Source organism: Telmatherina bonti (assembly GCF_933228915.1).
Source record: "Telmatherina bonti genome assembly, chromosome: 8".
Taxonomy (NCBI): Eukaryota; Metazoa; Chordata; class Actinopteri; order Atheriniformes; family Telmatherinidae; genus Telmatherina; species Telmatherina bonti.
In genome coordinates this window covers 32,652,427-32,672,815 of record NC_136626.1, presented here as the reverse complement: position 1 = coordinate 32,672,815, position 20,389 = coordinate 32,652,427, and the positions used below count along the sequence as shown (strand labels likewise).

Below are 20,389 nucleotides of genomic sequence, written 5' to 3'. Positions count from 1 at the left end.
TATCCCTTCGCTTCTCTTGTGGCTAGACGCTGTGTTCTACTCAAATGGTGGGACACTGTCCCACCAACACATAAGCAATGGCTAGTGGATCTGATGTCCTGTTTGAAGCTTGAAAAGATTAGATGCTCACTACAGCACAAGAGCAGGAAGTTTCAGGAGACGTGGGGACCCTTTTTAAATACTTTCCATAAGACATGGGAGCAGGACTTCTAGTGCAGCTTTGGGCTTATAACACGAAGTATTATTTCACAAGTCTTACATTCATTTACTGGCTCATGCCTCCAAACTGACTCTGACCTAGTAGGGAAACAGGGTTCCGGGTTCATTTTCCTCTTTTTTTTTCTATTTTATCACTATTATTATCTTTTTTTACTCCTTTTTTAAAAAAATTATTTTATTTATTTATTTTTGTGTGCTGTTGTTTTGTTAGGTCTCACTCAATCCTTACCCCTTCATTGTACTGTACCTATGGTTCCTGCATCTGGCTACCTCCTGTGGGCCGGTGTAAATGTTTTGGAGTTTTTCCTCTTTATCTTTTTTCTTTGTGTATGTTTGTTAAGAAAGAAAATCTTAATAAAAAAAAGATCTTGAATATATAAGAAATGTTTGTAACCTGGATTTAAAAGTTTCTACTTTTGGTCAAAGTTTAATCTCCACTGGCAGTTTGTTCCACTTGTTTGCAGCGTAACAGCTAAATGCTGCTTCTCCATGTTTAGTCTGAACTCTGGCCTGGACTCTAGTCTGGACTAGTTGACCCGAGTCTTTGGATCTCAGAGCTCTGCTTGGTTTATATTCTCTGAACATATCACAGGTTTGTTCTGGTCCAAAAGCATTCTGGGATTCGTAAACAACCAGCAGGGTTTTGAAATGTGTCCTGTGATTGACTGGAAGCCAGTGTAAAGATTTTAAACTGGTGTGATGTGTTCAGACCTCTTAGTTCTAGTTAAAGCTCTAGCAGCAGCATCTGGATGAGCTGCAGGTGTTTAATGCTCTTTTAAGGAAGTCCTGTTAAAAGACCGTTACAGTAATCCAGTCTGCTGGAGATGAATGCATGGAGGAGTTTCTCCTGATCTTTCTGGGAGCTTAAACTTCCTGTTGATGTTTCTCAGTTGGTAAAAAAGCTTCTTAGTGACAGCTTTTATGTGGCTGCTGAAAGTCAGATCTGAGTCTATCAACACTGTCACACGTCCAAACTGTCACCCTGCAGCTCAGTCATGGACCAGAACACAGCAGAGAGACTGATCCACGCTTTTATCACATGTTAGATTATTGCAATGCTCTTCTTTCTGCCTCCTGATGAAGACCAAAAAGAGAGCTCAAATTACACCAGTGTTAAAATCTCTTCATTGGCTTTCTGTGCGCTTCCATGTTGATTTTAAAATACTCTTACGGTGTGTTCAGACCAAACGCGTTTTGGGCGTCAAAACACTCAAAACGCTGTCGCTAAACTGCCATTTTTGTGTCCGACGCCCAAAACGCTCCTGCCGCTTGTCTGGAGCGAAAAGAGAGGAGGAAAGGCGAAGCTTCTCTTCTGGTCAGTCTGGATGATGGCGGTGCAGTAGAGCCATGGCGTGGTTTTATTTAATAAATAGGGCAGTGATAGTAACTTATGAACCTCCCAGGGCTCTCAGGTCGTCGGGGGCTGGTCTTTTGTTTATCCCCAAGGCAACAATGGCAACTGCTGCTGATACAGAAATAGCAAATACTGTTTGACAACGGCAACTGCAACACATAAGAGAGAATTAGAATAAAAGTTTACCATGGTTGGCATCCCCTCTGTAAATTGAAAAGTGAGGAGACCAGCTGCTGGACTTTTAGGGGATAAATGTTCTATTCTGGTCTGATGCAGGATTACAGCCGCTCAACAGTCCTGGATCTCCATTGCCCACGCCATCAGAGCTGTATGGTCCCTCTCCTCTTTACTCCACAGGACACAGCATTCATAAAGAATTTCCTATTTTGAACAGTTTTACACTGTGATTCACACCATTTTAAATGAGCATTGGTCCAAAGATGACAGTGAGATTTCTGGATCAGGTTCACATATTGCGCTTCTTTGTATGACAGAGCAGATTAGTGCATATTAGTGAGCCTCTGCGTCTGAAATGCTCCTTTCATACCCAATATTACATATTACTGACCTGTTACCAATAAAGCTAATTAGTTGTCAAATGTTCCCGTTATTTTGAAGTGTACCAGTTACTCTTCCAGCTTTTTGTTGCTCTTGCTACATTTTTCTATGTTGCTGCAATCAATTCCAAATGAGCTCGTATTTTTCACGTCATGGTAAAATGTCGCCATTAGAAATACGAAATGGGTTTGACATTTTCAAATCACTGAATTCAGTTTATAACTTACATTTCGCACAACATAGCACCTTTTTTTTGGAGTTGGAGTTATAAAATTGAAAAAAATTTTGGCCTTTTTGGGGATCATCTGAAATGAGTTTCCTCCGCAGGGTGGCCGGGCTCACCCTTAGAGATAGGGTGAGGAGCTCAGTCATCCAGGAGGGGCTCAGAGTAGAGCCGCTGCTCCTCCACATCGAGAGGAACCAGTTGAGGTGGCTCGGGCATCTGGTCGAGATGCCTCCCTGGTGAGGTGTTCCAGGCACGTCCCTGCAAAAGGAGACCCTGGGGAAGACCCAGGACACGCTGGAGGGATTATATCTCTCGGCTGGCCTGGGAACGCCTCAGGATCCCCCCCGAAGAGTTGGCAAATGTTGCTGGAGAGAGGGAAGTCTGGGCTTCCCTGCTTAGGCTGCTGCCCCCGCGACCTGACCCCGGATAAGTTGCAGAAAATGGATGGATGGAGCTTCAAATGAATTCTTTTCCTTGGAGAGTTATGCAGCTTAATCTGTGTGTAGTTCAACATCAAACACATAAAAACCCATTTTAAATCACATACACATTTTCAGTGATGTGTCCACAGGTGCAGTCCAATAATCTCCATTTATTAAAAACGGAAATGTTTAGAAAATAATAGCATTACAGTAAGGTGCAAATTATACTCGAGACATGTTGCATTTTCAACAAGGACATAATTTGCCAGAATTGGTACAGAGCAATGTAAAGACTCCCAAGTTAAGGACGCTCCAGTCGAGAAGAATACTGAAAATCCTCACAAAATTACGAATAACACAATGTGTGGATTACCTGGGAATGCTATGAAAGACCAGATTTAGTCTTTAATTCAAGTTTCTCCTGCTCGTTTTCAGATGTGGATTCTGACAAAAACCCCATTCAAAACTAAGAGATGGTAGTGATAAAGTGGTCTCTGGACTGAAATTTGATTCCAGCAGTCACACGGGAGGCTCAGACACTTTGAAGCCAGCACACCTAAACAAGGAGACTTCAAAGCAAACACACGAGTAAGCAAAAGCAAAATGAGGAAATGTTAGAGATTAAGATCAGAGAAGCAGTGGTGCACTGTGATATGTTGCCACTGCTGATGCCAAAATCACATCACAGGCATGAGGCCGAAGGCAACAACTGGAGCTGCTCAGTTTCCACTAATACAACTAAAAGGCTGATCTGAAAACCGATACGACTCTCCCTACAAAAAAACTTCATGTTTAAATTACTGCCAAGATGTGCTTATAAGTGCAAAGCACCGCCCTCGTTACAACAATCTCATTAGTAAGAGCTTGACGACGCCAACATAAGAAACGTTTTGAGTTAATCAGAAAACTTGCATACTAAACTGAAAATAATAATAATAATAATAATAATAATGGTGAGGTGTTTAGGGTTTTATTAACTACAATCATTGAACCTCCCAATCACTTAATATCCCACTTTGGTCCAGATGAGGTTACTTAGAGCTACAAACTGTATGAGATGAGGATAATTCACCACTAGATCTAAATGCTGACATAAATAATATCCCCAAAATACAGATAAAAGCTCACTTCCTACTGTAGAAACAAGGGATGCATGACACCATGTTTGTTTCTCAGCGTATTTATACCTTTCAGGATGTGCTGTCAAAATGACACTGCAGAGATCTGTGCTGATATAGAGCAGTTTACACTGTATTTACATGTCATATTTATAAAGACCCTCAATTTCTATTTAAGGCTGCCTGCTGGAAAAGAAAAGTTATCAAAAACAGCTGCTGCTGTAGGAAACTTGCTTCATGTGTTTCTTTATGTCTGATTGTGAATGTTTGTTAAATTTACTCAACATGTCCAGAGAAATGCAATCAGAACAAAAACGTTAGTAAGAACCGAGATGCTCAAGTCGAAGGAAAAAGGTCAGTCATGAATGGGTAGAAGAAAGTTTGCCACTGGTCAGCCAGTATGCTACGTTAAGGCCTGAAGGAAATCATCAAAGCTGAACTGCTCTGTAATAACATCACATCTTTACTAATGGTAAGGAAAAACACACTCTAACCAATATTTCTTAAATTAGTGGAAAGGAAATGACTGCGGAGCACCTATGTATGTAGACACATGCAGCCTGTCCCACAGGTCTGCAGTCGGCCGTGTGCACACATCCCCGAGCAGACACACAGGGCGTTAACAGTCAACACTGCACTGGGATCTGTCCGGGAGGGAGGACAGCCGAGGGAGAGCAGGAGAAGGAGACTATCAGTTTGTGTTGTGGGTCATCATCATGATCTCCAGTGACGACTTCATCTCCGCTTACGAGCTCTCCAGAGCATCAAGAACTTTCATTATCTGCTGCTTGATGACCTTTGTAGCGTCGCCGGCGTTGGGTATCAAATATCTGGAAGGAGGAAGAGGACACGTCAGCTCTGAATATAGACTGAAAAATGTCCATTACCTGACCTCTCGACTGTCTTTATTTATTTCATGTGAATGAATAAAAAGTAACCCGCCAATCCTGCATGGATGACGTTTCAGCTGCAACAAGTCATTTAAAGGTGGAGTATGTAAGATTTTCAATATTTAAAAAAAATAAATTAACTAAAAAATAACTACAATCATAATTAGTTTTTTTTAAACATGTAGGTTCCAGTCTGTCCGTATTTGATGTGTTATTAAATTACAAGTTTAATTAATGACAAAGACCCTTCTTAAATGTTTGCCTGCCAGTAAAAAAAAAAGTGCTTTTTGTCATTTGTCATTAATTAAACTTGTAATTTAATAACGCATCAAATATGAACAGACTAAAACCTACATGTTCAAAAAACTTTCTAATTATGATTGTAGTTATTTTATTAGTTAATTTATTTTGAAAATATTGAAAATCTTACATACTCCACCTTTAACCTGAACTGATGTGGGGAAGAGGTTCTGACTTCTTCAATAACATTGTGGTTAGAAACATCTTGTGGTTGTCCACAATGTCCAGTAGCGACTCCAGTTCTCAAGGGCCACAGTCCTGCATGTGTTTCCCTGCTGCGACACACCTGTTCTACAGTCATTCAGCGGACGCTTTAGTGGTTTACATGTGATAAGTCATCAATTAACCACAGAAATTACCCCTAGCATGCATGTCTTTTGGGTGGAAGCAGGAATACCCGGAGTGAAGCCAGGCATACACGGGGAGCACATGCAAACTGCTAACAGAAAGGCCACTGCTCAAACGTCCCCTCCCATCGAGGCTCAAACCAGCGGCCTTCTTGCTGTGAGGGTAACCACTACACCACCTGACTCAAATCAATGGGTAATTACAGAGCTTGAAGTCAAACTCTGCACAAGTCTGCGAATCAAGTCTGATAGGCATCAGGATGTGCTGCAGCAGGGAAACTCCTAACACTTGCAGCGTACGGAGTTGCCCACCCCTGTTAGTTTGGATGAAAAGGGTCAGAATGTTGGCAAAGAAATAAACAAAGAAAGAAAAAAGGGGGACTACTTTAACACTGCAATTTCCCTATAGGATTAAAAATAAATTACAGAGATGCTGACACTGCTAAAACTTGGCCATGAACATGCCATTAAAAACTGGAAGGTTTTTAACCATCTTCCAGAAAGAAAGAGAGGCTCACAACTATGAGTTAATAGTGAAAGAACATTTCCACACACATGGAAGGAAAAGCAAGAGATTGTGATTGTGTCGCCTTAAAGGCACTTTTCAGTGTGGATAATCATAAACACGGGGCTACAGTTTGCTAGGGAGCAGAAACATTGGACTCTGGAGCCATGGAAGAAGGTCATGTGGTCTGATGAGTCCAGACTGAGCCTTTTCCAGAGGGTTGCTGCAGTCGGTCAGATCTAGGTTCAACAACCTCATGACGTTCACACCATATTCCAAGATGCCAGGATTCATGGGCGAGAATGAGACTTTGGTCACCACAGAGTCTAGATCTGAATTCCTGTGAGAATCTCTGGGATGTGCTGGAGAAGGTTTTGCAAAGTGGTCAGACTCTCCCATCATCAACGCAAGATATTAGTAAAAAATGAATGCAGCTCTGGATTGAAGTAAATGTGATATCACAGAAACATAGTGAAACAACCAACAGGTACAGATTGTCCAACTAAATATTAGTGTGTGCCCTTTTTTTGGGATTGGCTGTGTGTAAGAATTTGTCATATTCAATATAAAATTGTAAGTTGAAGGTGGTTTTCAGAAAAAATAGCTTTAAAATCCAAATGTATGATCACCTCTCAACGGCGGATATCTCGACTCCAGCTGAGTTGTTAGTCCCAAACTTGAATGTGATAAGTTCTGGGTGCTTCTTCTTGGATGTGATCTTCACCACAGAGTTCAGTGCTTGTCTGGACTGGATGTATGCAAAGCCTTTCCTCGAGGCGATCTCTCTCAGGCAGTACATGTGAGTTGCTGTGATCAACAAATGACTGCAAACGCAAGAACTAGTCAGAAGTCAAGATTGGAAGATTTTTCAGTTCCTTCACTTTTAAGGAAGTTAGCGTGAATCACACTTAATGCAAGTTCCTGCTTTTTATGATTTAATCTTTTCTCCTTCACCCATGACAAGAAGTGGAGATGTGTGTCAGAGTGTAATTCCCAGATTCATTCCCTCAGCTCACCTGGGGAACATGTGACCAGTTTCCTTCACTTCATTACATGGAATGTGATGCTTTACATCTGGTTTGTTTATCCAGGTCTGAATGTTGACAATCTCCTTCCTGTCATCATCTGACATGGATGAGCTATCGATCTCATCTGGGGGGAGAATCACGCACCAATAATTGCTTTGAGATTTAAAAGCACCCCTTTTAAATCTGTCGTTTCATTTGCTCAAGCCTTACCTGTGTCATACTCTTCTTCGTCTGCAATACTGAAGACGGGCTTCACCCCCCGGTAAGGTTTTCCCACGCGATCGCTGCTGCTCACATGTCTGTTTACAGGAAGACACAAAACAGATTAGACTTCTCAAATCAGCACTGAATGAAGGCTCCAGAGATATGCGACTACCTTTGCTGAAATCATCTAATAAAACAAACACACAACAGACAATTTGCACACAAAAAGCGATGGCAAGAAGACCTCCAGACTGCAGTGAGCATCATGAACCCACTGCTGCCACAGGTTATGCTGTGAATATATAAATAGGTTAAATAAGACACTTCTAGTAGGTATCAGCAGTTATAGATTAGTACTCTGATGATATTCAGGGCTATTTAGAGCTGTTTCTTTGCATACTATAGCTATCATGTAAGAAAAGAGCCAATGAAATGAAAAAACAGGCTGTTGGATGCGCCTCTAAAGCTAAACACACGTAAAGCTGATGTTCGCTCAAAAACACCTCAAGACAGGAAGAAACGCCAGGCTGGGTGAGTTGTGGATGTAAAGATGACTCCATGCTGGCTTAAAAGCTGCTGCAGCAGATGTTGTTAATGAAAGCATGAAAAAAACCGTGACCTTAAGGAGAACACAGCCTGCTGCATACTGAAAGGGAACGCGTGGTCATGTTAGATGACTGAGTGAAGTCAGCAAAGATGCTGGCTCTAAACATGCGTTAACATGGCAAAGTGTTACAATCCCAGTGACTGGTGCTGGTCTGCAGCCAGTAGGCATGCTGGTGACAAACAGCGGGATGTCTGGGAGCTCTTACCGGTCAGGAATCACCTTCTCTGGCCAGGGCAGATTGAAAGATATTCTAGTGTGGAATAAGGGACAAGGGACTTTAAGTTGCACTACAGCAAAACTTCCAAGTCTCAGTGTTGGTTACATTTATCAAAATGAGAACAGTTTTCTTCTTTGCTGAGCTGTCTGGTGCATAAACAACATTTATTCAGGTTTAAAGATGAGATAAAACCCAATGAAAAGGTAACAGCAACTCTGGTAACAAAGCGACAGGCTGTAGTGAAGATGCTCATGATGAAAGCGCGTTAAGGAGGATGCTGGAAGGAGAAGTGTGTCCCTACCTGTCAGCAGGAGTGGAGGTGTTCTCGATGAAGCTGATCATCTTCTCCTTTACATTAACCGACTTGGACTTGAGTGCAAAGGTCATTTTGTTAACCAGGGACTTAACACCTTTGCCGTCTCCAGGGCTGCTCAGAGACTCTCCCTGTGAAGAAAAGAACAAGACAAAGAATCATCAGAAGATGGTGAAGATGAGGAGATTTCCCAAATCTTCAGCAGAGTAAATACTGTCAGCCTCGTTCTGCAAACTTTCTGTAACATTTCTGGCCACTTACATCAGCAGAGCTGAGGCTGCTGTGTGATCCAGATGTGCTGACAATCCAGTTGACATATGAAGAGTCCAGGCCTTCCACATTCATGTCTACCAGATGTTTCTGTAAAGCTGAACAGACAAGAATCTTTGCATTTTTGTTACTCAACAGTGTTTACAACACTGCTACAGTTCAGAGTAAACATGCACATTTTTCAGTCATGATTGCAGTTTTGAGTCAATAGTTTAGTGCTTCTGTGTCATCAATTTCCCAGTTTTCAGTTCTACATTTCACTCTACTTTTTTCCTCCACATGCATCTGTTTTTAGAGGACAGCTGCAGATGCAACAACTGGAGCGAAACGTGACGACCTAATAGCTTGGAAGCTGCATTACAGAACAGTTGTTTTGCTTCAGAGATAAAACTTTCAGAAAAATTAGATGAAAACAAAGAAAATATCAACCACTGCTTAGAGCAGGAGATATTTTTATAAAGTCAACTGTGTTGTGTAAACATTTCAAAGTTTAAAAGGCACATGTAGACAAAATTATAACAGTGTATACATACCTCAATAATCTTTTTTTTTTTTTTAACTCTTTAGTTTTGATTAATAACAAAAGCAACAGTAAGAAGAAGGAGGGAAAACTACATAAAGATGTCACTTCACCCAACTTACAACACATAGTTGTAATACATAGATTGTAGGTCATTTGTTCCACTGACCATATTTCTTCTTTAATGTCCAGCCAGTGGTTCACTGTAGTGGTGCCAATTTTAAATTCAAGGTAACTGTATTGATACCCAAAACTAGATTTGTTTTCCAGTGAAGTTACCAGGCAACGAGGTTCTTCTAATGGCTTTCTTAGCCTCAAGAGATAGAATTAAAAAAAAAAAAAAAAAGTACAAGATTCCTTTATCTATTACACTTCCTGGTATTAGTCTTTCATTTCTAAATAGGGGTTCATTTTTGTGAATGTTATTGCTTAAAATTCGCCTCATAGCTTTTGAGACCCCATCCCAAAATGTTTGTATTTTCATACTTGACCAAATTTTACAAGTGGTTGGTGTTGTGTTGGTATATTCCTGCTTACACAAATGGTTATTTGTAATTTTTAGTGTAATAAAAAACTACATTAACCAAATTCCCTCCATCTTACAGCTTGTGTTTATGTTGGGTTCTAACTATGGGGCATCGATCAATTCCTTTTTAATTTTACTTTGCTTTTTCATGTCTGTAGCATGGACGTGTCTGAACTGTAGTCATCTGTATAAACCTTCATTCTCCATTTTTGAACTTATTTTTAAGTTGAAGGAATTACTAAAAATGTTGCTTAAATATAAAAGTGTAAACGTAGCTGTTATTCCCTTTTCCCTCCAAAGCATAGGGAGGTAGGATCAACATCTTCTGTCAACCACATCAGATCCAGATATTAAAGTTTTCTACACATGTTAATATGTTAACTTACTTACCCATGAAACCTCCTTTGGCGATGCTCACATATTCTTTGTTTTTCTGTCAGAAAAACAGAAAAGACATTAATTAGCAAAAGTGTAAATAAAGTTCCAACAATGGAAACCAGTAATTTAGTTTCTCGGTTTTTTTGTCCGGTTGTCAGCAAATAAACAAACATTATGACAAGAGGATTAACTTCTTCGTCCCTTTTTTTGTATATTTGACTGTTTGTTTGATAAAAAATAAGAAGACATCCTCACCTGTAGAAAATGTGCCAGCACCATGTTCATGTACATGTCTTCCTCTTCTCTGCCACTCCCCATGAAGCAGAGGTGCTCTCCACTGGCAATGGAGCCCGACTCTAATGACTGCTTCTGTGCTTCCAAGAGGGACTTCACAGAGAGCGCAAACTCAGAAGGGTTCTGCAGCATCTAAAAGGGAGAAAATGATGAAAAATCCTTTATTTTCATATACTGCATGCACATTTTCAATGATTATTTATTATTGCCGTTATCTCTCACCAGGTCAGAGTCCAGGTGGAAGGCTGTGGACAGGTGCCCAGCATTGTACTGCTCTGCAGGCCGACAGTCCACCACAAAGAAACGAACCCCGTCCTTTAAAAGAAAATCTGTGTTCATCACGTTATATTATCAGATTTTCTGGTTGGAGCTGATTAATAATGCACGTGTCACTGACCGGCTGAAGCTGGTTGGCCTGCAGGATTTCAGGGACAGACACAGGGAGGCACAAAGCTTGACTCAGGTCAGTGTCCTCCTCTTTAAGAGCCACCAGGCTGCTACCAAACAGATTCTGATTCATCTATCAGGGAGAAAAAGAAAAAATACATAATAAGCTCTTTGTGAAGCTACTTTGTTCTGACGGCTTTCCCACAGAAGGTTTGTTTGTGCTGCAAACTACCCAGCGAGTGTCAAACACAACCCTATACATAGAGACCTACCTTTCTGAGTGACAGGGGTGTTTTGCTCTGATAATACTGAGCCAGAGAAAACAAATCTTCAATGTCCTCTGCTTCCAGGAGAGAAGGAGAAGTCTCCAGCATTTCTGTGAAATTAAAACTTGCTTAAACTCAGTTATTATTAATCTGTTGAACAATTACACAAAAAAGCATGTTAGGAACCCAAACTCACTGATGATGTTCTCTTTGCTCTCTTCATGTGAAACAATGGTTTCTCTGAGGGTGGATCAAACTTAAATTTAGCACAAAATTAAGGTAAAAAGTTACTGTTTGTTTATCACTAAAAGTTACATACTTGGCATTAACGAGGATGACGAGCATGAGGAAAAAGATGAGGAAGGGGTCTGCCTGTTGGAGGTAAGAATCCCACAAGGCCTGGGTAACTTCAGGAAGGCAGTGGCTGGAGAACAAACTGCCCAGCTATGGAAAAAAAACAAAAACGACCAGCTTATACTCTACCACATAAGCATTTAGAGTAAGAAAATGTGGTCCGTCTGTCAAAAGAAGAAGACCAACCCAGTTGATGGCATAGGAGTCAGGTGTGATTTTTTTGGTGTCCAAGAATGAGCAGAGCTCTGGCTCATGATACTGCAGCAGTAGTCTGTAAAGGTGGAAGGGTCGACCGTTCGGCACACAGTCCCTGAAATGGAGAAATCACATGCGTCAGTGTTGGGATATGCTTGCTGTGTACGCTTGCAACCATGGCAACGTTCAGCTATGTCTGTGTATATCCTTGTTGCGGCCAAAACGTTTAATACTGGAGGTCACCACTAGGGGGCAGCACACAGCACTGGACTCTAAACGAGAGAAAAGGTCGCCGGCAATGTTTCAGCAAACAACCGTTTACCAATCTGTTGCCAACTAGGCACAAGTGCTCGTCACTGTGAAACAGGGAGGAATCATAAAAATTCTGGTAGTTGCCAACAAGGTCCGAGAGGCGCTCCTGAAAACTAGCCGCCATTGTGTTTACCTCGGATCTCGTGTTCATGCTCTTGTTCGCAAGAGCACCTCTAGTGTTCAACTCAATACTAAACACTAGAGGTCTGATGCGACATGTGAAATGTTCCCAAAGGTACATCAAGAACGCAAAGGTGCCCTGATGTGTACGCGGATACGTTGCCAGAATCGAGTTTATCCCTTAAAGGTGACATTCTCCGTGGGAGTGGGGATGAAGAGGACTGCAGCATTGAGACAATTCACCTGGGGATGTACTTGTTCATGACAGCGTAGAAACAGTTGTAAAGGTCGCTGCGGGGCAGCTGAAGCCCCAGCAGAGGTTTGAGGATGTGCGGCCAGCTGAGCTCTGGGGTGAAGGTAATGTTACGAGACTTGCAGTAGAAAGTGATGACGGACTCCACATCAGATACCATCTCACACCCCTCTTCTTCTGACACTCCCAGTTGGTCTAAATATGAAAAAAGGCGAGGCAAGTTTATTTGTATTGCACCTTTCATGTACAAGACAATTCAAAGTGCTTTACATGAAACATTAAAAGCATTATAGATGCTGTAAAAAAAAAAAAAAAAAAAAAAAAGCATAAAACAACAAATAAAAAAATCAAAATAAGATCATAGAATATAAAAAGTAATTCAAAGTAAAAATAATTAAAGAGTTACTGTGCAGATTTCATGCAGGCGCATAAGAAAAGAAATGGTTTTAACCTGGATTTAAAAGTTTCTACATTTGGTGAAAGTTTAATCTCCACTGGCAGATTGTTCCACTTGTTTGCAGCATAACGGCTAAATGCTGCTTCTCCATGTTTGGTCTTGGACTCTGGTCTTGGACTCTGGTCTTGGACTCTGGTCTTGGACTCTGGTCTTGGACTCTGGTCTTGGACTCTGGTCTTGGACTAGTTGACCCGAGTCTTTGGATCTCAGAGCTCTGCTTGGTTTATATTCTCTGAACATATCCCAAATGTGTTCTGGTCCTAAACCATTCTGGGATTCTGTAAACAACCAGCAGGGTTCTGAAATCTATCCTGTGACTGACTGGAAACCAGTGTAAAGAACTGGTGTGATGTGTTCAGACTTCTTAGTTCTAGTTAAAGCTCCAGCAGCATTCTGGATGAGCTGCAGATGTTTAATGCTCTTTTTAGGAAGTCCTGTTAAAGGATCATTCCAGTAATCCAGTCTACAGGAGATGAATGCATGGATGAGTTTCTACTGGTCTTACTGGGAGACTCAACTTTTATATATTAAAAAAAAAAAAAAAAAAAAAGTGTTTATAATCGTCTCATATGTGTCCATTTATGCTTTTCTCTGCTTTTTCTTCTAATGGCTAAATTTAACTGCAAGGTTATTTTAAAAAAATTATTTAAAAGTAGAAGAAAAAAATTGTTTATTTTCTTCACAAAGGATGATGTGGATGTTCTAGTTACACTATTAGAAGATAGGCCCTATTTTGAGTATCAAGAAATCTGTACGATGTCAGGAAAGGAAACTAATCAAAGTCAGGCCATCCACCCATCTTTTGCCGCTTATCTGGGGTCGGGTCGCGGGGGCCACAGCCGAAGGCTTCCCTCTCCCCAGCCACATTTGCCAACTCTGCTGGGGGGATCCTGAGGCGTTCCTAGGCCAGACGAGAGATATAATCCCTGCCTGGAACACCTCACCATGGAGGCATCCAGGAGGCATCTTGACCAGATGCCCGAGCCACCTCAACTGGTTCCTCTCGATGCGGAGGAGCAGCGGCTCTACTCTGAGCCCCTCCCGGATGACCGAGCTCCTCACCCTACCTCACCCTGCGGAGGAAACTCATTTCAGCCGCCTGTATATGAGATCTCGTTCTTTCGGTCACGACCCACAGCTCATGACCATAGGTGAGGGTAAGAACGTAGATCAACTGGTAAATCGAGAGCTTCGCCTTCTTTACCACGACAGATAGGCGCAGAGTCTGCATTACTGCAGATGCCGCACAGATTCGTCTGTCGATCTCACGCTCCATCCTTCCCTCACTCGTGAACAAGACCCTGAGATATTTAAACTCCTCCACTTGAGGCAGGACCTGACTCCCGACCCGGAGAGGGCAAACCACCCTATTCCGGCTGAGGACCATGGTCTCAGATTTGGAGGTGCTGATTCTCATCCCAGCCGCTTCACACTCGGCCGCGAATCGCTCAAGTGAGAGCTGGAGATCACGACCAGATGAAGCCAACAGGACCACGTCATCTGCAAAAAGCAGGGACCCAATCCTGAGGCCACCAAGTCGGATCCCCTCAACACCTCGGCTGCGCCTAGAAATTCTGTCCATATAAGTTATGAACAGAATCGGTGATAAAGGGAAGACTTGGTGGAGTCCAACCCTCACCGGAAACGAATCCGACTTACTACCGGCAGTGCGGACCAAGCTCTGACACCTGTCGTACAGGGACCGGACAGCTCGTACAAGGGGGTCCGGTACCCCATACTCCCGGAGTACCCCCCACAGGAGCCCCCGGGGGACACGGTCGAATGCCTTCTCCAGGTCCACAAAACACATGTAGACTGGTTGGGCAAACTCCCACGTCCCCTCCAGGACCCCAAAGAGGGTATAGAGCTGGTCCACTGTTCCGCAACCAGGACGAAAACCACACTGCTCCTCCTCAATCCGGGATTCGACAATCCGGTGGACCCTCCTCTCCAGGACCCCTGAATAGACCTGGAGAGTCTGAGGAGTGTGATTCCCCTGTAACTGGAACACACCTTCTGGTCGCCCTTCCTAAAAAGGGGGACCACCACCCCAGTCTGCCAATCCAGCGGTACTGCCCCCGATGTCCACGCGATGCTGCAGAGGCGTGTCAGCCAGGACAGCCCCACAGCATCCAGAGCCTTAAGGAACTCCGGGCGGATCTCATCCACCCCCGGGGCCTTGCCGCCAAGGAGCTTTTTGACCACCTCAGCAACTTCCGCCCCAGAGATAGAAGAGTCCACCCCTGAGTCCGCCAGCTCTGCCTCCTCATCCAAAGATGTGTTGGTAGGATTGAGGAGGTCTTCGAAGTATTCCCTCCACCGAACCACAACATCCCAAGTTGAGGTCAGCAGCTCCCCACCTCCACTGTACACAGTATTGACAGAGCACTGCTTCCCCCTCCTGAGCCGCCGGATGGTGGACCAGAATCGCCTCAAAGCCGTCCGGAAGTCTTTCTCCGTGGCCTCGCCGAACTCCTCCCATGGCCAAATTTTTGCCTTGGTGACAGCCGAAGCTGCATGCCGCTTAGCCCGCCGGTACCCATCAGCTGCCTCCAGAGTCCCACATGCCAAGAAGGCCTGATAGGACTCTTTCTACAGCTTGACAGCATCCCTCACTGTTGGTGTCAACCAATGAGTCCTGGGATTACCGCCACAACAGACGCCAACGAACTTACGGCCACAGCTGTCACAGTCAGGCCTTTAGATTTTTATTCCTCAGTGTTATTCAAGAAAAGATTTATTAACTAAATGAATAAATAAATCCCATACATCAAATACATACTGTTTTTCCCCTACAAACCAGGATTTTCCTTTCCCATGAGTTTGCTTCTTTTTTTTCTTCTCCCTGAATCTGCCAAAAATGTTTACCTACAAAAGAATATGTATAAATTCTTTCTCTTCAGGCCTACATGTCCTGTACATATGTCAACAACTCCAGCAGACAGGACTGTGTCAAGAATGTCACATATTTACTCACCGATCAGCTGCTGACTGCGGTTGTGAATGAGCGTCTGTTCTGGTAAGTCGAGGACACCATCCCAGGGAGACAAGCTGTCTCCTTTTCCAGAGACGTTTAAAGCAATCTGGCAACACAAAACAGGAGTCACTGCTTCCACATGAAGCCCCTTAATGACAAAAAGGTACACTTGATAAGCATGAAGTCCAAACTATGACTTAATGCTTGGTAATGACAACTGGTTTTAGTTATTCTTTTCAAAAGAGCTGGAAAATGACATGAAACATTTTACCAGTTTACATTTTCCATCTAATAAAATGTCTTAAAAAAGGACAACGGCAGAATTGAATTTCTATGACATCAACAATGGTCAGGCTGCCGTATCGCAGTTGAACAGCTCACTAACATCAGTATAAAAGTACTAAAGAGTAAAAGTACTAGACCATCACATTTAGGCTTAACTGTAAAATCTATGCAATCGCCCCCCTCTTTTTTATATAACATATTTTTAAAAAAAGGAAAGATAATGCAATTTAAAGAAAGGCTGAAGCCTGACCTGATGGTGTATCAGTAAGAAGTGAAAGCTGTGACATCATCTGAACATGAAATGCTGGTTTTTCCTGTATGCTGACTTCTACCTTTATAAAAAATGCTTACCAGTTAAAAGCAGATGGCTTCAAGTGTGAAATTTTATACATGATTTAACTTTGCTTCTCAAGAAGATGAAGTCACTTATGATCTATTGTTTGTGTGAATAAATGTGTAGCCGCAAAGTTGACTTCAAGCAGAACATTTATGGTAAGTTTACTGATGTTTAAGCAAAATCAGAAACTACTCAGTGACCTCAACAATATTACAGTGTTACATTAAAGGCTTTATTTAGACAAACGTGACAATACGCTCTGTTATGTAACAGATGTCTTATGTAAGTGAGGTTTCAGGGTTTAGTGACAAGGTGAAAACATTCAATTGGCTCAAGATATGCAGACATTGGAAAGCAGGTTCACTGGGATGTGTGCCTCTTGACACATACAATACTTATCCTTTTTATTTCTACTCACTTCCTTTTTATAGTTTGGTTTTTATATCTGTTGTACATGTTTGTTTAAAAAAGTGAATCAGTGAGCATCAAAGAGGAATTTATGTCATTGTTTGGAACTTTTTTCTTTTCTTTGTATCTATCTATCTATCTATCTATCTATCTATCTATCTATCTCTGCCTTTATGTGCTAAACAAGCAGGGTACATCACAACTCCAGGGTTGTCATATAGATATACTGAAGAAAATAAAGAAAACACATAATCCTTTTTCCTCTCTATTTTTTTTTGTTTTTTTTACCCCACAAGTTGACACAATCTCCTGAGATCACAGAGAAATTACAACTCTTCCTTTTAAACTGTGATTTTACATCTCCTTTCACAACATCTTGTTGCAATGCTTCAACAATTCAACTGCATTTCCTTGTGTCAGGGTGTGTTTAAAGTGACGTTTTTCCAACAGTTTCAAGCTACTAAGCAGACATAAATTTGGACATATTCTGAGCTCCTTTCTCTTATTTCTATATCTCATTTAAAGAGTTAATGAAAAGAAGGAAAGGTATGGAAAAGAAGGAAACTGAAAAAGCTAAAGTAAAGTGACTGGTCATTTGCAACACATACAAGATGGCTGAGTGAGAAATCTCATAGGCACCCTCTGCAATAACCATTACAAGGAAGCAGTATAGTTTTTCAGAAGGTGAACTAAAATATTTTGGAAATGTGACAAACGTAAGGACCCATAATACACATTTATGCTTCATAAATGACGAAGAAAGTCCAGATGTGACTGCTGTCAACTAAGAGGACCGTAAGAAGGGAAATGTCAAAGCCTCACTCCACTTGGAAATTCCAAAAAATGAGTCAATATTTCCTGTCATCAACACACCCTTTGTGTCTGGACGCTTTTTACATATTACTTTTTCCTAAAGCAAAATAGCCACATGAAAAATCTCAATGCATCCTGCGTTTTAGAAAACCCTCTTTCTTGCTTATAATTTTCCTGTCTTAAATACACACTCCCATACCTTCCACATCTTGGATTTATGTTGAGTCGAATGCTCCTGGACCTGAACGATGCTCCTCTCCATCTCCATGTCTGAACCACCAGAGTCCAGAGCCTCAGCTAGATCCTGGTCCCTGTGGAGGTGAACGAGTCAGTGCAGAACTGTAACAGCAAGACTTTTTTTGCAAAGCATAAAAGAAGTTCTTGGTTAACAAATAACAGTATGATGCCATTGGGATTTTTTTTTCCTTTTTTTTTTTTAAACATAATCCAGGACTCCACAGTTATTAGGTGACCTTATAATTCCTTTTATAATCAAATGCAAATAGAAAATCATTTCAGGTGAACTAGTGAAACATTGTGGAAGTAAATCATCTGTTCAGAAAATGCAAACTACAGTTCCAGCAAATTTTAATCTAATGTATGAACTTAAACTGAGTATTGCATTTCAATCATACAAACAATTATAGTAGCAATAATCAAAATGATCCGCTATAACTAGTGCTGTGACTATATGCTTTTGTCCAGATTCGATTCAATTCCAATTTTTTGAGTGCCGATAAGATTTATATTGATATTGCTAATTTTTGTTGATTAAAATTAAAATGTATAAAACTTTTTTTTTTTGCTCATCTTTTTTCTTGTTTTCAATGAGGAAAAAACAACTCAGTAGCCAGATCATCATTCTGATGCTATAATGCCCAAGAAGACAAGTAAAATGATCAATATAACCAATAAAAATGACAAAAATTTTATAGTGAATTATTTTTGTTTATTTGGGGGAAAAAAATCGATTTTTTTTTTTTTAACAAAAAAATTTTTTTTGGATTTTTTTTTTTTAACAAAAAAAGAAAATTGATTTTAAAATTGTGAAGCAAAAAAAAAATCCCTTACTCCTTTACAGTCTTTAATTTACACAGTTATATGGTTAAAGAGAGTTATATCTTAAAGAGATTATTGTTTAATTTTAAAGAGATTATTGTCATTCTGTGGTATGTATATGGGACAAAATGATTTGACATTAAGCCATTAATGTTTTTAATATTCCCATCCTGACAGCTCAAGAAAAGTTTTACACAGTCTTAAGAGATCATATACTTTTTTTTAAAACAGTACCACACACTTACGTATATGGTGTACTCTGGGAAAAAGTGATTGTACATGTAAGACGACAAAAATAAAATAAATAAAGAAGGATTTAGAGCAGATTAGATTAAAGGATATCTTGCTAGCTTCTAGCTATGCATTTAACAACACCTCCATTCAAACTTTTTAGGGGAGGAAGACATAAACACATATACTTATACGACACTAATACTTCGCTAAATCGTTCTAGTTTCTGATATTGATCTTACTTCCTTAGCAGGTAATCAATCAGAAAAAAATGAGCTAATTATTATTAGCCGGCTAGCTGCTGTCACCGAACTGATGCTTGTCGTCAGCAGGGCAGACCAACACGACGAAGACATTTTTAGTTTATTTATATGGAAAACACGTAAATTAAGCCAACAAGACTTTTTGACAGTCGCAATGACGCCTCTAAATATGTTAACCCGAAAACAAAAAGTCTCACCAGCTGCCCTGAAGCGCTTCCTCCGCGGCTTCCGCCATTGTTGTGTTGACGGAGACGCGTTGCGTACCGTAAACACGGCCGATATGTCGCACAGTGCTGACGAATCAGTAGACACTGATTGTCTCCTGACAGGAATGCATGACCTGAATGTTTGAAACAGAGAAAAACAGAAAAAATATTCAAAATGAACTATGATTATTTCATTTTAAAAATGCCAAAAGAACCCGTCTAATAATTACAAGTATATGGTATATGTCTGTCAGCACAATCCTGTCTAAACAGCAGGTATAATCCGGTATTGGACGAGGAAAGGTGATACCTTTCTACAGGCACGGATTAAAACTGCACAGGTCCCTGAGCCCAGAGTGTTTCAGGGGCCCCGTTTCTACACCATAACATTGTAAAAATTGTGAGTGATGCGACATTTCTCACTCTCAGCCTGTGGTACCAGTAACAATACACTAGACACTGTGGTCTAACTATCTGACTTTTATATATGTAAACTGCTGGTGTGTACTAGGGCTGTGACGATATGCTTTTGTTCCGATTAGATTCCGATTTCTTGGGTGCCGATACAATTTAAATTGCGATTCTCACAATTCTTTGATATTGCTGATTTTTGTTGATTAAAAACATAATATGTGTATAAAACTTTTTTTTTCTCGTCATTATTCTTGTTTTCAATTTAATAAAAAACAACACCGTAGCCAGATCATCATTCTGCTGCTATAATGCCCAAAAAGACAAGTAAAAAGATCAATAAAAACAATAAAAATGACAAAATTTTTTATAGTGGATTATTTTTATTGGAGAAAAATGGGTTTTTTAATTTAAAAAAAAAAAAAAAAAGATTTTAAAATTGTGAAGCAAAAAAAATCCAATTTTTTATTTTTCAATTCGATTTTCCCGCCCCTAGTGTATACCCTACGTGGGCCCCACATGGGCCCCCAATGGGCATGATGGCCCATGGGATCATGCCCATTGGATAATCCGACCTTGTTAAAAGGAGTTCAGTCTTACAGTTAAATACAAAACAAAGAAATAAAGCTTCAAACATACTTGATCATACATATTCTTAGAATAAATATATAAAATAAAAATGACAGAGATATTCCATAAAGTGTTTAGACCCTCTACTCAGTAAAAGCTCGTGCTCCCCACCCTCATTTGATTCTTGAC

At 40.9% G+C, this 20,389-nt stretch overlaps 1 protein-coding gene across 1 annotated transcript; it reads right to left on the bottom strand.

Annotated features, from left to right (window-relative positions):
- Positions 1-2,934: 2,934 nt before the first annotated feature.
- On the bottom strand, positions 2,935-19,346 carry tbc1d23 (TBC1 domain family, member 23). The gene is made up of 19 exons (XM_079244786.1): positions 19,211-19,346; positions 17,660-17,771; positions 15,618-15,723; positions 12,174-12,378; positions 11,490-11,613; positions 11,269-11,393; positions 11,146-11,189; positions 10,956-11,059; positions 10,694-10,816; positions 10,519-10,611; positions 10,258-10,428; positions 10,015-10,057; positions 8,570-8,676; positions 8,297-8,439; positions 7,984-8,028; positions 7,178-7,266; positions 6,956-7,091; positions 6,569-6,763; positions 2,935-4,727 (listed from the first exon to the last, which is right to left on the bottom strand). The coding sequence occupies exons 1-19, from the start codon at positions 19,246-19,248 to the stop codon at positions 4,643-4,645; spliced, it is 2,088 nt and encodes a 695-aa protein (XP_079100912.1). The 5' UTR covers positions 19,249-19,346; the 3' UTR covers positions 2,935-4,642.
- Between the last annotated feature and the right edge of the window lie 1,043 nt (positions 19,347-20,389).